Genomic DNA, 20,123 nt, shown 5'->3' on the forward strand with positions numbered 1-20,123 from the left:
GTTCCGACGACGAGATCTATGGCATCTGTTATTTCCCCTACCACAGAAGGTGCAGTACATGCGTTCTTGCGCTGTTCCTTCCACGGTTTGTCCCCCCCTACGTGTAATGTACACATTTCTATACAAAATTACATGATAGTTTCTTAAAGAACTTTATCCGTCATGGGTCTTAAATAAAACAAAATTCAGATTTTGTTGGGTACAGGGTATTCTTTGTCAAGTACCGTATTGATGTTTCATACACTTTTCTGGATTTCGAGTTATTTTGCAATTCATCGTTCTCATTTGGAGTCAAACGGACTGTAACTATTAATCAGGTGTGTTTTGAGTCCAGTATTGTGTAGACAAGTTACAATGTAAAGTCCCTAAAGTAGGTAAAAACAAACAAACACTCTTCTCAATGGGCTGCTACATACTTCCAGATTCCAAACAGAAAATCATTTTATTTTGTTACAAATAAAATAAAGTTTGTAGTTGTATTAGTCTCAACTGACCAAATGACATAACGGATAGAAACAACATATGCGTGTATGCTTAACAAGGGACAAAGAAGAATATTTTCTAAACTGTTTTTTTAACAATTGCCGTCCTTCTCATGCATGCAAAAGTAGTGCTAGTACTGAACATTGATAACGTCAGATCAACATGAACCGTATATTTAACAGGAAGTACATCAATAATGTTGACCTTTTCAGTGGAGTACCACGATAACGTTCAGCTAACACTATTCATCCGTTATATTAGTAACAACAACACTTGCTTACGAGGAAAGTCAGCTCTATTTATTAAACATTTGTCATAGAATCAACGCAAAGGCGTGGCGAAAATGTATTTATATGGACGTGTCCTTTATCCTGCGTGTTTAATAAATGTTTCGTTATCTCTATGTGTGAGCTGCTATATCGAGAACGAGGAAGTACACCAAACTCAGTTTTAATATTACTTTAACTCTTTCCCATGCCATTTACCGACTTCATCGATTATCAAACACCCAAACATGTCATAAGCGAGAACATTTTACTAACGTTAACTCAAAAAAGGAAGTGGGACATAAAACCAAAGAACATCAATTTATTTGATACAAAAATGTAAATATGGCATTTGCAAAATCATGTACAATTTACTGATATCAACACATCTTTATGCTTAACATTTGAAGAAACATTATGGCAATGCATTCTGATAAAGTTATGTTTATTACGAAGTTTGCTTTGATTCACATAACAACATTATGTGTTTAAGAAATGATCAAATCAGTTTCTTTCTTTCTATACATGTTGTCTAACAGGGTGTATCCTAACAACAACGACATGATTCAGCTCAACACATCACTCAAAGTATGGTTTAAAGAATAGCTTGGTTGATGATCAGGGAAATAGCACAGGAATCCATGAAGCATATTCGAAACGAGAATTGGTTATTCAATTGTTATTAAGTTGCAGGAATAAAACTACCCAGCATGTTATTTTCAAAAGGTGTTCACTATAATTGTAAACCCGTAAGCTAACGTGAACAAAAGGTTGAACCATGCATGTGAATAGGAACAACAACATAACAGAACAAAGCAAAAGTGATTATTCGTGTAGTGATGATATACTATATGTATATGAAACTATTATAAATCCATATTGCAATCGAGGGGTGGGGATGGCAAGAACTAAATTCGACCCCTGTATCCTCCTCAGCGAACACATACAGGCACAAACCGCCTCATTGAATTAAACTTTATACTTGGCAAGGAAGGCACCCACTCTCTCCAGCAGAAATACACACTCATCCAGCTGCCACTCCGAACTCCAGCATTAGAACTTCTGTTCTATTTGACATATATGATTATATTATTTCGGTCTGAATTATGTCTATGACTGATTAAAGTATATACAATTATTTCAACGTTTTAAAAACTGGAATATAACAACTTCCAATTATTGGTTTCTTCACAACTGTCAAGTAACATTGCATTCACAGCTTGAAAATAACTTTACATGTTATCAATCCTGATCTGAAACCTTATATTCCTGATAAATGATGACTTACAATGTCGACTGATCAACTATATTCATTGCAAATTCCTTTTACCTTTAATCGGCTATATGGTGTAATATGGTCATATTATATGCAATATGTGAAAGTGTCCTAAAAATGATAAAATATAATCTAAAAAAGAGTGAGGTGAGGTGAAAGGTGGTTGAACCGAACAGTCCTTGATTGCCTTAATGCTGAGCGCCAGGCAGGGTAAATGCATGTTCCATCTTTTGTAGATAGAACTACCGCCCTTCCGGTTTCCGAGCAGACGGTCTATTCACTAGACCACGGAGACGGTCTGATCTTCAAAACATTTTTTGACCTTCTAATGTAAACATTAAAGCTTAACGTAAAGTGCGACATAAAAAGGTGAATAAATAATAAATGAAAAAGTGTCTTGTTTCATTTAATATCTCATATTTGCTTTTGTATGATTAGCTTAACGCCCCATTCAGGATCGTAAGGGGTTGTAGAGCACAGAGAATTAAACAAACTGGTGTGAGAGCGTTTTAATGTTCAGATTATTTGCGGAATTTGTTTAGCCCATTTGGTTACATAAATTATTATCAATTTGTAAATATCCCATCTGACACTCTAACTGATAAGTTTCTTAATGTCAGGCTGCTGCAAAGGTTTATGTTACTGTCGAACTTAGAAGTGATGACCAGACCTATGCAGCGACAGCTGTGTTTATGAATGAGCGGGACTGTCCAAATAAATGTAGTGTTGGGAGTGGCAATGGCACTGTCACCTCTGGCGTTCTCGCGAATCGTGGCTGCCAGATGTGTATATTGTGTACGTGTCCACTGTGAAATCGCACCTATCATAACTCGAGGTTCCGTCTCGTGTACCTCTGTGTGTGACAGTTGGGGTGTACTTTTACAAACACAAACTCCGAAGTGTGCCTGCATATGGGATAGTGTTTAACAAATCACGTTTCAGGTGTCGATTATGAGACGCCTATTAGATGTATATTTCATACGCAGCTGCGATACACGCATCCCCGCAACCCTAATGCACTTTATAATCAAATGACAAATCGTCTTTGTCACCAATACAAGTTATCTAGATGAAATTAAGCAAAATAAATTTGGCGTGAAAACGAACAATGTGCTCGGAAAACTGTACTTGTTGTAAAGTTAACAAAACAAAATTCAGATATTACACTGTGTGGCATTTTCTCCTTATTTTTTTCAGCTATCCGTTCATCTCATTGTTGTATACATTTGCTCACGCGTTTAAGATTATTCATGGGACGAGTATCATAATCAAAATTATTGAATTAAAAATATATAGACAATGATAAAGTAAAACTTTCCGTCCTGCGAATGACGCTATGACTGACGGAAAGTCATGCACAACGACGACGGTAGTTATCTCTATTTCTTACTAATTCTCTTGATTTCATTTGAAAAAAATCAGCAAATTACACTTCGCAGTTTGTCATAGTGTTGTCTGGGAACAGGCCATTTTGTGAAAGTCGGTCAGCGGTAGTGATGTCATACGTAAGTGAACATTGTTGTTCATATTTGGTCTTTTCTTTGAGGTGAAAACTTTTAAGTTTGAAGCGGGTTTTGTTATTTTATTTAGTTTGCATTAACATCATCGCCTTGATAATCCATAGATAATTTTAGATATGACGTAAACCTTTTTGTGTAGGGTCACATTAGTTATGCGAAGCAATCAGGCGTCGGGTGACGTCACTCATGACCGTTGTCTTTGTATTAATGCGCCACTGCGATCACCATAATAAGAACAAAATTAAAATTCATAAAAAAGGTGCGATTTAAGGGTGTGTAAGAAATAGATTACTGCACTCGTGCCTGTCAGATACCATTTATCCTACAACTCGACAAAATAAACGTCCTGTTTGCTAGGCTAGGATTCCCAAACTACTACATTAGACCAAGACAGACACACTATTATCCAAACACGGTGATAGTCCTTTACATTGATGTGTTTAGGTTTATAATAAGTGTGACGTTCTGACACACTATCCTGAAGATTAATTCTAAAATGTAATGTGAAACCTTTGTGCTAGATATAAATGTTATCTATTTCGAACTTTGATCTTGTATTCCATAGTGGACATGTACACTCCATTTAAATATCAGTTTAAACAAGGCGAGAGTATATTGATATGTTTAGTGTAGTCTCCCGTTACTTATCAGGATAGCAGTACTTCACATGTTGCCAATTTCTTCATATGTTCCCAGTTGTTCATAGATGTTTGAGGGTTGGACAGCATTTCTATCAAGGGCCACATATTCTCCTCTCGTTTCAGGATGTAGGTTATCGCCACCTGAAACAAATGCCAAAATTGTATCATACTTTGGGACAACTAGTATTTTAGACAACAAATTGATTCATAAAAAATTGACGTGAGAATGGCAGACAAGGAATTAAAACAATGTACGCTTCAACCGCACTATGTTTATAAAACATAGTGTAGACCCAAGAGTAATGGATTATTATGTTTATTGCATTGTCATCCGTGAGGATTGGTGGTTAGCAATGGTCCCCAGCAACATATGCTTGTCATAAGAGGCGACTAAATGGAGTAGGTAGTCAGTCTCCATTACGGGGTTGCATGCGTGTCATCGAGTCACACATGTTTGGATTGACGATCTTGATGCCTATGGACGGATTGTCAGCTCCAGACTCGGCTATGGGTAAACGTCATATAGGTGGAATATTGCTACGTAAAGCTTTAAATAACAAACAAATTATAGCATTGTGAATAATAGCAGTAAAACCACTTTCCGGGACAATAATAAAATTGAAAACAACGAAACGTTATACATAAACTAGTGAATATGAAGAATGAAATTTGTAGAGGATATTTTATGTGTCGAGTGAAATATCTCTCATTGAATGACGGGGGCAAAGGAGATATATATGTATCTCCTCTTTCCCCGTCACTCGACACATTGAATATCCAATTTATCATATACTTTTTGTTTAGCTGTCTACCAGAAAATTACATTATGTTAATACAAATGAAGAACCTTGATTAATACAAGATTAATATGCAGTCGGGGTCCTTGATGATCATTACCAGAAGCAGATCCTCCAGGGCCGATTACAACATTGTCCTCAGCCTGGTTCCGTTTCCCTTGTGACAGAGTTACAACCACGTCATCATGTGCATGTTTGTCTGCTGATCTTGTCACCTGTTTTTACCAACGACAAAAAAGACAGAAAAATGATATACCCCCTCTACTGATACGCTAGTTTAGCTTTGAGCCATTTAGGGCAGTGGATAGCTTAGTGGTTTAGGCAATCGCCTTTACATTTAACTTAGGCGCGTATTTATGAATGAAATGTTGCTCTTTTTTGAAACAATGTAGGTTCATGATCAAAAGTTAGCTTATATAGCGGGAAAACTAAAACGTTGCCGTTTCCACATGCTTCTAAATGTTCACTGAGTTGAATCGTGCGGTTGTGTGGCTGCTTTATTTGTGAACGGTGAATATTCATTCTTCTTTTTAATTTAAGTTCTGTCTTTCCGATATACTTTTCATTGCATCCACTGCAAACAATCAAGTAAATAACATTTCTAGTATCACAAGTCATATTTTGTTTTACAGTAAATTAAGTGTCCTTTGTAATTTGGACTGAACAGACTTCAATTATATTGCTGCAAGTTAGGCAACGTTTGTCACCGCACTTAGAAACCTGTGGAGTGATGACAACAGAATCAAATTTAGAACTTGTCAAAATCTTTCTAAAAATTTTGGGTTGTCTTTGGCTGTTGATAATTTTGTATTTGCTCAATATCTTCTCCATTTTAATACTTTGATTCAAAATAGGCAGGTATCGTTGAACCATGGATAATGTCTTTTCATGATTAGGGTTGAAGGTAGATACTAGAGTTAACTTATTCCCCATATTGTTTTCTTCAGACTTTTCTCTCAGTTTTAGTTGCTTAAAACTTAGCGCCTTCCGTATGCTATCTTCAATAAGCTTTGCGGGATAATTTTGATGCAGTAGGAAACTCTTAAGTTAAGCAAGGCGGGTAGTTTTAACATCATTCCCGGAAATAATGGTACAAATACGTCTTGCGAGACAGTAAGTGATATTTCGTTTTGTATGATACGGGTGACATGATCCAAAATCCAAATATTGGTGCATATCAGTATTTTTATAAAATATATCAGTTTGTACAAATCTCCCAGATATTAAATTGATTCTAAAATCGAGAAAAGTTAAACTGGATTCGCTTTTTTCCATAGTGAAATTGAGTGTCGCATTAAGTGAATTTAAAATTTCATGAACAGCTGTAAGTTGACTTTTACTGCTTTTTAATATGATAAAACAGTCGTCTAAAAACCTTTTCCATGAATATTCAATTTATATATATAAATATATATATATGTACCAGCAAAAAGTACCCTTGCTAAAAAATATATAATTAAATGACAAAATTCATTTTGAAAATATGTTATGCATCTTTGAATACATAGTCTTGAAAACATCTCCTCCACATTAAAGGTCAGGTGAAGTGAAAAACTTGATTCCAATTTTTTTGCGAACGTCATTTGTCTTATATATCCTATTCAAAAGTAGTCAATGGTCAAAAACATTTTTGCATATAAATATGAGCTTACTAGCTAACATTGTGACGACTACTGACAAAATATCTCTTTGATGTCTCAAGAACAGATAACGCAAAACGAACAAACTTTATATTACATTCTACCATAAATTTGGAATTTACTCGATTCTGATTGGGCTAGAGGCTAATTTAGCGGGGTTACATAGAAAACATCTCCTAATTATACACTTGTTTATTACCCTGATGAAAACATTCTTGAACCCCTTAAAATGACGTTCATATAAGTCGCATAAGCGTCAGTAACTGGTGTAGCCACCGTCAGCATTCACCCTTTCTTGACAATGTTCATCAGGCGTTGAGTGATCGCCATTGTGCGACTAAGTCGCCTCTGATGACAAGCATAGTCGCCTTTTACGGCAAGCATGGGTTGCTGAAGACCTATTCTAACCCGGATCTTCACGGGTCCGGGGTAGAATTAAACATGCACAGCTATGTTGCAGCCTCGTGATCTTCAATGCCGTTAACTCCTACCACAACACGGGGATGCTGGTCACCTATCCTGACATTGAATCTTCTATGGCAAGCAACGAACATATCGTGTACCAAAAGTGGAATGGATCCGTTACAATGACACTGTTACAACTTTCAAGAGGCTAGCATTCTTCTGGATATGATGGCTGACAATGGGTCTTATTTTTCAAGGACTATACAGCATACCTTGATATGACGAGGTCGGATAAAACGAATAATCGTTCAATCATAATCTAGTTCTGATTATCTGTTTGTGTGCATGAATAATGGTTCCGTACATTGTTAGTTGGAAATCATCACAATTTCATTCAAATCAGATCTATCACTAATATTGTATAACTTTTGATGCAAATAAAAAATATCGCATAAAAGGGTCTTCTTGGTGTAATACACCATGTAGGTGTGACGGCACGTGTCCTTGATCTGTCTCATGTGAGCACACAAGAAACCACTGGTAAAAAAAATACAAACTATAGCTTTTTGACAGTGAGTGAGTGAGTTGGGTTTAACGCCGCTATTAACAGTATTCCAGTTATATCACTGCGTGTCAGCTTGATGTGGGAAGAAAGCCCGAAGTGAAGCAGGTCTCAGACGTTTACCACTTAGGTGAAACCCACGAGCACTGGTATGGTGCTGACAAACCTAGAAACATAATCGAGGCGAACCGGGATTCGAACCCTCAATCATAGGTTTCTGGCGTTCCCACTCTTGTGTACTGCTAGGGTATTTTCTCTTGGTAAATACATGCATGAGCTTACAAAGTAAAAACAAAACCAGCAGGTTATGAACATGTTAAATCTATCTCGAAAATTAGAATTAATTTGCTGCTTTTGATCAATCAATCAATCAATACTTATTGTATAACCCTAACTATACTGCTCTGGGCATCGCCATACAGTGGTACGGTTACGTTCTGCTTGGTTTTATTAGCAGAGGCAGACAGTCTGTCTAGTTGATGTACAATCTGTCGTATATTGATCCCCCGTTCCCAATGCTGTCATGCAGATCTTCAGTATCTCTTAGTGTCACGACCAAACAGTGGGTGGCACGGCTCTCTGAACTGCCGTTTATGCCGTTGCTTTCACTAGCGTCCTGAAAACTAACACCCGCTTCAGAATAAGCCGTATTTGACTCAGAGGGAATACTGCATTGGCGTGTTTCAGTTGGATTTACCTTTTTTCTACAACTGCAACAGCAGCAGGCGATGGTGATAATTAGGATGATGATGACTGCCGAAGTAACTCCTGCTGCAACTATCAATAGAGTTGAAACATCCTTTGGAGGGATTTCTGTTGACGGAGCTCCTACGGATTGAGTAGTTGGTACATTAGTTCCTGCAACAGAATAGTCGTCTCTTAAAAACAACCGTTTTCAGTCAATACTTTGCGTTTCTTACATGCGCAAGACAACATTGTTTTGGACCAAATAAGTGTAAGGTGTTTCTAGCTGTACTGTTTTAAGGATGACGTGAAGTATTAGATGGGCCATGTATCACTTCTCGACAATTACATGACACTCACTCGGACAATTTTATCAGTATACGTAAGTGTTGGTTGGTTAAGGTAAAGTGTCAACTGCACAAGCTGCTTCGTTAATTGCAGGTGTACCCTCAATACGGTTATCACGCGAGTGTGAATGGGGATGGTAAATGTCCTGTATTAGAAATAAATATAACAGTGTTTGTTGAATTAACATTGAACAGCAGTTTGTTGGTTAGAAATATTACCAACGTCTTTAATTGTGTCATTACAACCATCTGGCATTACTGTACACATCAGACAAATACAGTGATTTTGTTTCTGGACATTCAATAAGGTTGATTTTTTAGGGATTTTCAAGTTTCAAATGTTTGCAGACACAATTGGAAACATTTCTGTTTATGCCCGATCTATGCTGGCGGAACAGTGTCGATGATTTCGATTGTGTCTCTCCAAAATAAATCAATCTACAATGTGTTTATTGAATACCATATATGCAAGAACATATTAAAAAGATTAACTTCTCCAAATTTCATGTAGTCAAAGTTAGGTAAGATTACAATAGCGAATGCCAAGCTTCTCTATTTCTGAGAGATGATCAGCTACTCAAACGTATATAAACAGAACAGCCAAAGAAATTCTCTCAATTTCTAAAAAAAAAAAAAAGAAATCATATCAATACAAACATATATCTCTTGTCAATACATAACCAAGAACCTTATCAATACCAAAACTCACAATAGTTATGTGTAACCTACTCACACTCATGCCTGTCGCTCGGCAGTAAGGAGATACAGAGGGGCTCTGAGTCAGTGTACTGTGTATCCGTGTTGTGTTGATGTAAAACTGCGGTATGGAATCTCAAGTGAGCTAGCACTATATAATCGGATAAAAAAGACCGGACTTGTACAGACAGCCACACACGCAGTCTCACACACGCACACGCACACACACACACACGCGTACGCGTGCGCGCACGCACGCACGCACGGACACACACGCACACGCACACGCACACGCACACACTGCCACATGTTTGGGAAATGGAGAATCAACTCAAACCGTCCTGAACCGCCTGTCAACACGGGAATCGGCGTAACACCATTAGAGTAAGTCTGACACAACGGTGCATTTACTTTATCCGGACAATGTTTGCTTAATGTTGTGTCTCAACGATCTGTTCAATAAATACTCATAATGTTTACTCTCATCTTGACATCTTTTTTTCAGTTACAGTTTAATTAACAATTAACTTCCATATTTTCTGTGTTCATGGATGTATAATTGTAAAAACTGGTGTGCTAGCATAGCGGGTTTACGCACACCTGTTTTTACATATATATCTCCATAACCTCTTAAATATATTGAAGTCAATTCTTTTAGATAAATACGTCAACAGTTATGACTTCCCAGACTGTTTATTTATTCATGGATACACAGAAACTTGTCGACACCCATACGAAATCTTCAGTGCAACACAAATCAACAAATTCTATCTCTGTAAGCGTAGTATTACATTATTTATCTATTTTCACTACCGATTATCGTTTTACATTGTATATTTTTGGCCAAATTATCAGTATTCCCTCAGAAAAGAGCTGTTTCGAACGTTATTTCAGTGATAAGGGCAATGCAATGAGATTAAGGGAACGCATTTTTGCACAACACTAAAATATTCAATTTAGTTGTAATCAGCTTCCTACAGTTATTTCATCATGTGTGAATAATTCTTGGTCTACTGCTGACCACTCGAAATGTTCGGATAATCAATACACAACACTACGTTTGATAATTATCCCCGCAACGCGTTTTGTGGGGCTGTTAACATGGACACCATCAGTCCGTTTGTCTGTGTAAGATGTTATTGCAGTACCAGATCTTGAACAAATGTACAATATTTCTCCACAAACTTGGTACATAGATAGCTCTGGCGGTGATCCGGTGACTTTTGAAAGTTTTGTAGTTTTTACAAGTATTTGTTCCGGTTCCCATGACTTTGACTTACGCTAAAAATGGGGTCGCTTCATGAGCAGATCTCGAAAACAGAGCATTATAACTTCACCACACTAGGCCCAAAGATAGGTCTAGTGGTAACCTGGTTCCCTTTGAAAGTTCGGGATTTGTTAATCAAATATTGTTTCGAGTTGTAATGGCAACAAGTTTTGATATATGTATTCACGACAAGCGGGTGGCGTCAATGGCTTTGCCCTTGTGTTACATATTGCGATGTTCTCAAGAAGCTGCACAGTGTACTAAATTAAATTGATACATCTACTCAGTTGAAAGTCTCTTTGGTTAGGATTACTTGGAGACGAATCATTTGATATTCTGTAAGTAGGTGAACCGTAACGTTGTGCTGACATATTTTTTTCTGAGATGTTACTCCAAAATGCATTGTGGATGATAAGAACCATTTCAAATTTATGACAGACTGTCGGGTGTATGGGCGGGTGGACAGGCGCCATGCAATGATATAAACCTACCTGAAACCGTGGTCGAAGTACTTTGTTGTAGTTGTGTAACACTTCGATGACTAACATTCAACTGCTGGCCGTTACATAGAAAGATCAGTTCTACATCTCCAAAGTGTGACTCTGTGACATTAATGGAGATGGTGAAGTTTCTGTTTGTTGGTTCGGTCACAGCCTCGGGTAAGTACATGTTCAGTGGCTGTGTCACACTCCCGACCTGCAGCGTCAAGTTGTGAGCTGCAGAACAGTAGAAGCCCCGGATGTCCACTGTGAGGGATATCCCATCATATACATCCACGGCGTCTGCAGCCCTGTCACTGGTTATGTTGTAGGTTGGGATATCTGTAACACAGAGTGTAGGCATGACGTTTTACCAATATTTAAGCACATGACTAAAATTAGTTTCTGACCCTGTCTGATAATACATACAACATCATGTTTCAGATACCAGTACTACCACCCCTAGTCACTGCAATCTGTTTTTACTTTTGAAAATAACTCTTGAATGGGCAGATACTATTATTGAATGAGGACTAGGAATACGAGTACGTTGCTGCTATGGAGGGGTTGGTTGACATATCGGGATGTGACCTTCTACAAATAACCGACCTCGAGAAAAGAAATTCACGGGGAATGTCGTAAGAAAGATTGAACATCACATCAACATTTCAGTTCTATGTAAGCTAGGCGTAATACTTTGATGAGATGTTGTAGGTATGTTATGAAACCCTTGTTCCTTTTACATATGTGTTATGAACATGCTTCGCGTGTGATTTTACGCACAACCATTAACATGCTATTGACTTTGATACTACCTACTTGCAATAGTCAGATGACATGACGTGTTTGAATTGCGTGCATTCTTGCAGACCCATGTTCCCGCATCTGATATCTGTACACTTGTTATACTTAGTGCCGTCTGATTTGAGTCTATACGCCAACATGTCAGTGGAATCACACGATGAATTAAGGGTCAATCCACACGTAGCCACCTTACCACCCGTGTTGTAATATGTGTGTACAAGTGTCCCGCCAGTGCAGATCAGCTGGGCAGGACCGCCAAGGTAACTGATTTCTGGACAGATGAGACCGGGGGAAACTGGAACATTAAGTATGATAAGTTAATGATCATCAGAGGACATATTCATAATAAAACAATCTACTAGATCACTTGGTTGCAGAGAGAACAAACGTGCCTACGACACATATCACAGAAGGGGAAGGACCCAGAATTGGGTTTCGTTCTTTGTCTCACTATCGTCTTGATGAGTGATAGCTTTAACAATCAGGCAAAACAACCACTGTCGTAGAAGATATGATCTCTGCTTTTGAAACATGATTTTTCTGCATCCAGCAGTTTTTGGCAAATCGTAATCCACATTTTGCTCAAGTAATACGTATTTTTACCTTTTTTTCCCCCAGGTATAAATTTTACTGACACGACTCATGTTGTCAACATACTGGTTTAAAACTCTTCGCAATACTTATTTAGAAGCAAGGCTGAGGCAAAGTACAAACAAATACCAAAAGACTTACCTAATAAGAGTGATTCGACCAGAAGAATCAGAATATGAACTCCGTATTGGGTCATGTTTGTCATCATGGAAACCTTTAAATATAACGTCATATGCTATTTGTAGTTTATCAAATGATAGGATGTTATATTTGTTTCTTAGTTTGTTTGTGTGTTGTTTAACGCCCCACTCAGCAATTGTCCAGCTATATGACGGTCATATAAATTCGAATCTAGACCAGACAATCCAGTGATTGACATCATGAGCATCGATCCACGCAGTTGGGACACGATGACATGCATCAACCCAGTCACAGAGCCTGACCACTCGCATAAGCATAATCGCCTTTTACGTCAAGCATTAATCCGTTGGTGCCAGGGCACTTACCACTATATAAGTGCTGATTTTTGTACGGATGGATTTTCGCGCGTGTTTGGTGGACGGGAACACTGATACATTTTTTTCATTTGTCAACATTTTCATAATCATTTGTTACGTCATGATAACGACCGATTCATTCTCTTGTCCAAGAGCCTAAATTTCTCCCTCGGACGGCGTAAGACAAATATTAGGGTTGAAGTTTAGATGATAACAGCCATGTTGATAGTACATAGGTCGAAATAATACGATTAATGGTAATCACCTGACAGAACGCCAAATGGCTATTGTTCCGGTGCAGAGACAATGTCATTGACCCACGTTCATGAACACACGTCAGATTTTGTGACGAAAGGAAGACTTAGTGTTAAATGATATTTATACATGTTAAATGATATTTATAGATACAACAGGATATATAGAGTTATGCCTTATGGGGCTTTTGATTCATAGGGAAACGTCAAATGTTTGATGTCTGTATAAACAAAAGCATTCGAATTTCGGTGCACTTTGAAAACATACTAAAACATATTAAAGCAGGTATTTTAGATAAATGAAATATAAAATAAACGTGCTGAAATCGTTGCATTGTAACAGTCCAAAAGAATAGTTTGTTTGTTGTTTAACTCTGCATATTCCCACTATATAACCGTAAAAAGTAGATCCGAGGTAGAATAGGTCTTCAGCAACCAATGCGTGCCGTAAAAGGCGACTATGCTTGTGGTGGTCAGGCTCGCTGACTTTGTTCGCGAATGTCATCGTGACCCTACACGATCGATGCTCATGATGTCAATCACTGGATTGTCTGGCCCAGACAGGATTATTTACAGACTACAGACCGCCGTCATATAACTGGGATATTGCTGAGTGCGGGGTTAAACAACAAACAAACAAACAAAATAATCGAATCTGCACCAGACAATCCAGTTATTGGAATGATGCACATCGTTCCACGCAAAAGGGATATGCTGAGATGCATCTACCAATTCTACCGATGCATTTTGTTGTTTCCTACGCTATCATTGGTCGCTGGGGAACCATATTCTCACCCGGAATCCCCATGGGTGAGGGACTGTTATTGTTATTGATCAAATCCAATCTTTGTCTCCCTTTGTGTTCATCATCATAAAACCATACTTTGGAGTCACATTTTGATTATTTTATGAAAACACCATGGACGCACCATGGACGCACATGTGCGCATCCAACGAGAATCCGTCAACAAAGGTAAGTTGTAAATTGCGTGTTTTATTTACTTTTCTATAGATCTATCGACAGCAAGCCATTTACCCAGTTATCACAGAATGACGTTCGTGTGTCTCTTATCGAAACCATATGAAACACAATTTTACTTGCAGGAAACATACACTAATGATCACAAGAAACGAGGCCAAGTGTTTGAAAGGTTTTGGAAGAAAAAGAAAATCATATATCCTACCCATTTTAGTATATTTCCTGAGAACAATAATTAAAAATCATGTTTACAAAACAATATTTCAATCAAACTTTGACATGCAGACGGACAGGCCCATAAATACGCGTGGGGTTAAAAATGGATGTCCCAGTCCTAACACATGACGAAGCAAGTGTGTAAAATGTAAGAATACTCATCATAATGACACGTAAAAATCGTGTGTTTTTTCCGCCTTCAAATGCCTGGGGCGGTCGGGTAGCCTAGTGGTTAAAGCGTTCGCTCGTCACGCCGAAGACCCAGGTACGAATCCCGACATGGGTGCAATGTGTCCCCCGCCGTGATATTGCTGGAATAGTGCTAAAAGCGGTGTAAAACCAAACTCACTCACACTCACTCAAATGCCCGGACTTGATGAATACAATTCGGCGATAAACGTTCACAGCTCTTCTGCCGACAATCGTTACTGAAGAGACAGAATCTGCTTTCATCGGAGAGCACGTGCTCAGTCACGCAGTTGCCAACGTCGAAGTCTCTTGACCCGTACCAGTCCGTCGAGGAGATGTCAACAACACTCCCGGGTAGGGTCGATGTGCCATGAGCTCGTTATCTTCTGTACACGGTTTGTCGACTGATGTGAATTGTCCGGATGTAGCGATCTTGAATGGGCGTGGCAACCCGTGGTCTTCGGCTTCTTCGACGTAGTCGTTGCATCAACCTGGAAACGGTTATACGGGCGCATTGAAACGTTCTGGCAATGGCAGCGTGCATCGCTCCCTGTAAAGGGTCCCCCCTCTCTATCTCAATTAAAGGTGCTATTTTGTTTTGGTGTGCTTTTTGGTGTTGTGCTCCTTTGATGTCGGTTCAGCAGTTTTATAAAATACATACATATATACATACATGCATGCACGCATGCATGCATGCATACATACATACATACATACATACATACATACATACATACATACATACATACATACATACATAGCAAATGATCATTCAATCCATTGTGTAGGCTACAAAACGCTTGTTATCATCCATGTACTGGCTATTACATGCTCGATAATTTAGATGAATAGACAAGTTCGACATCAACGTGAATAAACAATATGGTCTGATCTACAACTGCTAAAATTTAATTTATACTTTGTTTGTTTTGATTTTCGCCATATATTTCTTACTTACCGCAGTTCAGTAGAGACCGTATGCTGAGATTCAAGTGACGCACCTGTTACAGTTTCAGTGACGATGTTTACATCCTGGTCGCTGGTGTTACCATGCGTCCGGTTACTTTGAGGTCAATCAACAAACTGTGAGGATAATCTGACGTAAGCTACATGAAACAGTTATCACAAACATTGTTAACCTGCTTTCCCCATTATATCAACCATAATATATTTCACAATTTCTTTTATGCAGGTAGTTGATAAAGTATAAACCTATCTTTCAGATATTTTTCATTTACTTTCCAATTGTGCTGTGATTCTCGTAAGTATATAAAGGAACTCCACATGTCTTCCATAAAACTTGTTTAAAGCCTGGAGCTGCTGTAATATTGCTTGACATAAAGGAATCGTTATCTATTGGAAAGTTGTTAGCCCTTATGATTATTATTCTTGTAGATATATTTTGTCAGGTAGCATTTTAAGCATATATTTAAATATGAAACAGTTAGGTGATGTGAAATTAAGAAATTTAAGATCATACTAAACTACGTACAGTTGTCACATAGGTACCTTGCGCAGGCACAGCATAGCCGTCAAGTCCTTGTGTTATCCTCTTGATGCTGAGAGCCAGGCAGGGTAACATCAAGTGTAATATTTTTACGTATTTTGCAAAACGCGACAGGGGATTGAACCACTCACCTGTCCGTCCCTGGGCAGATGCTCTGTCCGGTAGACCACTGAGGCGGCCCCAATGTGTAGGAAATTTTAGGATTTTAGCACTTGTAACTAGTTCCAGGACCTCAGGCCATATCCATATATGCATCTTAATAAAACAAAGTCCCATTCAAAATATAGGGTAAAATAATGTCAACCGAATATGCACGGGTCGTTCTTGTTTACGCTGAATCCATATGAACTGCGTTAGAACGCGCTAATGTTCGAGACAATCTATTGAAGGTCTCGTCAAATAAGAACGATTTTGGAATAATCAAAATAGCAGAATACGTCTTCGACAACTAAATTTTCATAACGGAAAGTTGCTTTACAAGCGTTTGTCAAAAACATATCAATACCGATCTGAAGACTTAATTAATCCTGATGTTTCCACTGAAATCGACTTGCCAGATTGTGATTTTGAGACAAACGATTTGTTGAATTGTGATTATCAGTTCTCTGGGAGGAATCTCAGGAAGCAGAGGAATCTGTTACTAGTCACTTGTCTGAAGACTTTGAGACTTTGCAATAATTCGAATAATTCTCCAGTCACCATTCGCAGCGAGCAACTGCAGGACCTAGGACATACGATTCTTGAACGAACAAGTCATTGCCGAACGCGCAGGTCACAGGTCGCTGGTAATCCACAGTCATGAGGTATATATTATATTCATATGTTTTTTCCCCCACTACATTTCATTCAGAAAATGTTCATGAAGGGGGAATATGATCGTGCCCCAAATATGGTATTCTATATTCTCCATCAAATGAAACCACCAACTGCCCGTTTTAGATGAAAGCAATTAAAAGTAAAAGTATTTATCTTTTTAAGTTGGTTTCAATTTAATATATGGAATGATCTATCCTGTTTTACTTCTATTTTGTCTACTTTGAACATATCAGACCGGAGCTAGTGTTTACTTCATCCGAGTTGTTTGGTTCTATTTACAAACGACCAGTGAAATAACTGAACAATTTCCTCACACAAAACAATGAGCATACCACCTTAAACTCGACGTAGTGTTAATAGTTAGCTGAAATATATTTCATGAACAATATGTTTTTGAATGTGCCATTAAATATTAACTGCCCTGTTTTTTTGCAGAGAACATTGGCACATATGGAGGATCGAGTTCACGGTGTGATTCAGAGAAAATCTGTTAAAACTGGAACCGCAATAAGTGAGACAACGACTATAGCGCCCAACGAGAAAAGTGTTTCTTCTCAGAGCTGATCATCAATCTTCTAATATCCTTATCATGCATACGATTCGAGTTTTCATGATGTCAATCACTGGATTGTCTTGTCCAGACTCGATTATTTGCAGACCGCGGCCATCAAGCGGGAATATTACGTGTGGCGTTAAACAACAAACAATCAAAATGATTCGAGTTTCCTTGTCTCGGGCAATGCAGCAAATGTTTGAATACATCGACAGGGGAATCATTTCTCTCGTGCATGTGACCAAGTGATAATTTTCAAAACAGAAGTTTGGGGGCTTCTTTTTTTTTGGGGGGGGGGGGGTAAATGCCCATGTATTGGGGTATCTGTAAAAAAAGATATATATATTCAAGTTTTCAATGTATAACTTTGAAGGCGTTTGTGGAGGTATTATTATATCAAACAGAAGTATAATATTTATACAGAAGTCCGAAGTAACTTATCTGTTACATTTTCAAAAGCGATAAATACATCCTGGAAGTTTAAGTTACCGTGTGTCCGGCTACTCTGAGGTCATGGAGCAAACGATGAGTAATAACCAGACATGTATATGTTGATTTCTAGTAACAGACACATATTTATTCTGCAAAAATGTGTAAGTGGCTGAATGTCACCGGCAGGGCAGGGCGTGTTCACCTTTTGCGGGAACATCTACTGTCACAACTGATGTTTAGTGAACCTATTATTCCTATTATTTTGTCTCCTATTTAGCCTCTTAAGCCCAATATAATCGAGACTGGTTATTCTTACGTATTCACGTTTATATAATTGAAAACCCATCCCTATGTTAAATTTCACTAAATAACAAATTAACCGATTGTAACAAATGATATATTTGGGATAAGACTCTCGTACTGTTTTGGGTTGAGTCCCGTTCGGGATTCGAACCCACACTGGCAGAGTGAGGCACCTAATCGCCAGTACACAAAGTCAGCCACATAAGCCACTCAGCCACCGAGGCTTCCACTCAATCGCAAAAAAGTACGAGAATCTGTACTTTACTAATAAAGTGTTATTCCAAATATAACCTTTGTTACATTTGACCATTTTCAAAATGGCATTGTGTAGTCGAAATCAACCGATTCCTGGAAACCCTGGCAAAATGTCACTTTTCATTTCAGCTGTGATTTCACCAACAACACCAGTAAGAAACCAAAATCATCTGATGTATAAGACACCCACCTGACACATATAGATACCTTGATGACCTTTTTGGGGATGAGAAGCAATGACAATGACGTAAGGAACCATCGACTAGAATCTATGAATGTGGATCACATCATAAGTTAGCTAGATCATTGTATCTTGAAATGTTGTTGAAATGTTGTTATTCTTATTTATTAGAATCTGTCCTGGATGATATAAACTGCGCTGGCCTCTCTGCCTGTAGCAGTGGACAGATGTTTGTGAATGCCTTTCTGTTAATATTCACTAATGTGTGGCTGTTGTACAATGTAATTGAATTTCAAGTTGTCACAATTGTTTACATGTTTTGATAGTACTCTGCTTTGTGTAACTACAATGAGCAACACATGTGCATAAACAGTCAGAACTGTCCTGCTAATATGCAAATGTGCTGACGTTCTAAAGAAATAATTGCTGATAATAATAACGAGTATAGTAATGCATCAGTATAGTAGAATAGACAAATACCAGAATTATCATATGCACAGAGTTTATATTCAGGACAAACCTTCTTGTCACATGCAATGAACCTTACCTTTATTGTGACTCGGACGGTGTCAAGATTTGTGAACAAGTTCTAAAGATCTACCATTTTGACTAGTTTCAAAACTAGTCATAACTCGCCCATACTGCACATAATGGCGCGTTCCAAATGCCAACACGACATACTTTGATCAAACCACAATTGTCATTGTGTTTAACGTAAGATTGGTGTCTGGGTGTGTGTAATATTATTGTGAATGTGAACGGACACGCGCACTTTGTATAACATTTAACGTACACATTTTAACGTAGTTCATATCAGGGTGAGATCTACAATCGACATTCTCACATAGCCTATTTTGAATTGTTACAAAATATTTACTGTTCCCTCGTCTCGCCTGTAAATGGCTATGGCGCTACAGTTGCGATCATGTATGTATGTATGTATGTATGTATGTATGTATGTATGTATGTATGTATGTATGTATGTATGTATGTATGTATGTATGTATGTGTGCATGCATGCATGTATGTATGTAGGTATGTAGGTATGTAGGTAGGTAGGTAGGTAGGTAGGTTGGTAGGTAGGTAGGTAGGTAGGTAGGTAGGTATGGCTGTATGTGTGTATGTATGTGTGTATGTATTTGTGTATGTATGTGTGTATGTATGTGTGTATGTATATAGTATGTGTGTGTATGTGTGTATGTATGTTTGTGTATGTATGTATGTATGTATGTATGTATGTATGTATGTATGTATGTATGTATGTATGTATGTATGTATGTGTGTGTATGTGTGAATGTATGTTTGTGTGTATGCATGTATGTATGTATATATTGTGTGTGTGTATGTGTGAATGTATGTTTGTGTGTATGCAGGTAGGTAGGTAGGTATGGCTGTATGTGTGTATGTATGTGTGTATGTATGTATGCATGTATGTGTGTATGTATGTGTGTATGTATATATTATGTGTGTGTATGTGTGTATG

The 20,123-nt window shown here is 38.0% G+C and overlaps 1 protein-coding gene and 1 long non-coding RNA gene across 2 annotated transcripts; both read right to left on the reverse strand.

Annotated features, from left to right (window-relative positions):
* Positions 1–642: 642 nt before the first annotated feature.
* On the reverse strand, positions 643–11,986 carry LOC124150168. The gene is made up of 5 exons (XM_046522092.2): positions 11,883–11,986; positions 11,076–11,405; positions 8,288–8,448; positions 5,084–5,198; positions 643–4,327 (listed from the first exon to the last, which is right to left on the reverse strand). The coding sequence occupies exons 2-5, from the start codon at positions 11,251–11,253 to the stop codon at positions 4,209–4,211; spliced, it is 573 nt and encodes a 190-aa protein (XP_046378048.2). The 5' UTR covers positions 11,254–11,405; positions 11,883–11,986; the 3' UTR covers positions 643–4,208.
* Positions 11,987–12,149: 163 nt separating this feature from the next.
* LOC125375953 lies at positions 12,150–15,731 on the reverse strand. Its single transcript, XR_007218857.1, has 3 exons — positions 15,552–15,731; positions 12,600–12,672; positions 12,150–12,162 (listed from the first exon to the last, which is right to left on the reverse strand). It is a non-coding gene; the product is annotated as an uncharacterized LOC125375953 (long non-coding RNA).
* Positions 15,732–20,123: the final 4,392 nt, after the last annotated feature.

Source organism: Haliotis rufescens, unplaced genomic scaffold (genome assembly GCF_023055435.1).
Source record: "Haliotis rufescens isolate VD_foot unplaced genomic scaffold, xgHalRufe1.0.p SCAF_63, whole genome shotgun sequence".
Classification (NCBI taxonomy): Eukaryota; Metazoa; Mollusca; class Gastropoda; order Lepetellida; family Haliotidae; genus Haliotis; species Haliotis rufescens.

What these genes read in the sequence shown, in the direction of transcription:
- LOC124150168 (XM_046522092.2), bottom strand. Translation starts at nt 11,253, where the DNA reads ATGTACTTACCCGAGGCTGTGACCGAACCAACAAACAGAAACTTCACC. An exon ending in TACTTCGACCACGGTTTCAG is followed by an intron (nt 8,449 to 11,075) that starts GTAGGTTTATAT and finishes ATTCTGTTGCAG; the next exon opens with GAACTAATGTACCAACTACT. An exon ending in GTTGCAGTTGTAGAAAAAAG is followed by an intron (nt 5,199 to 8,287) that starts GTAAATCCAACT and finishes TGGTAAAAACAG; the next exon opens with GTGACAAGATCAGCAGACAA.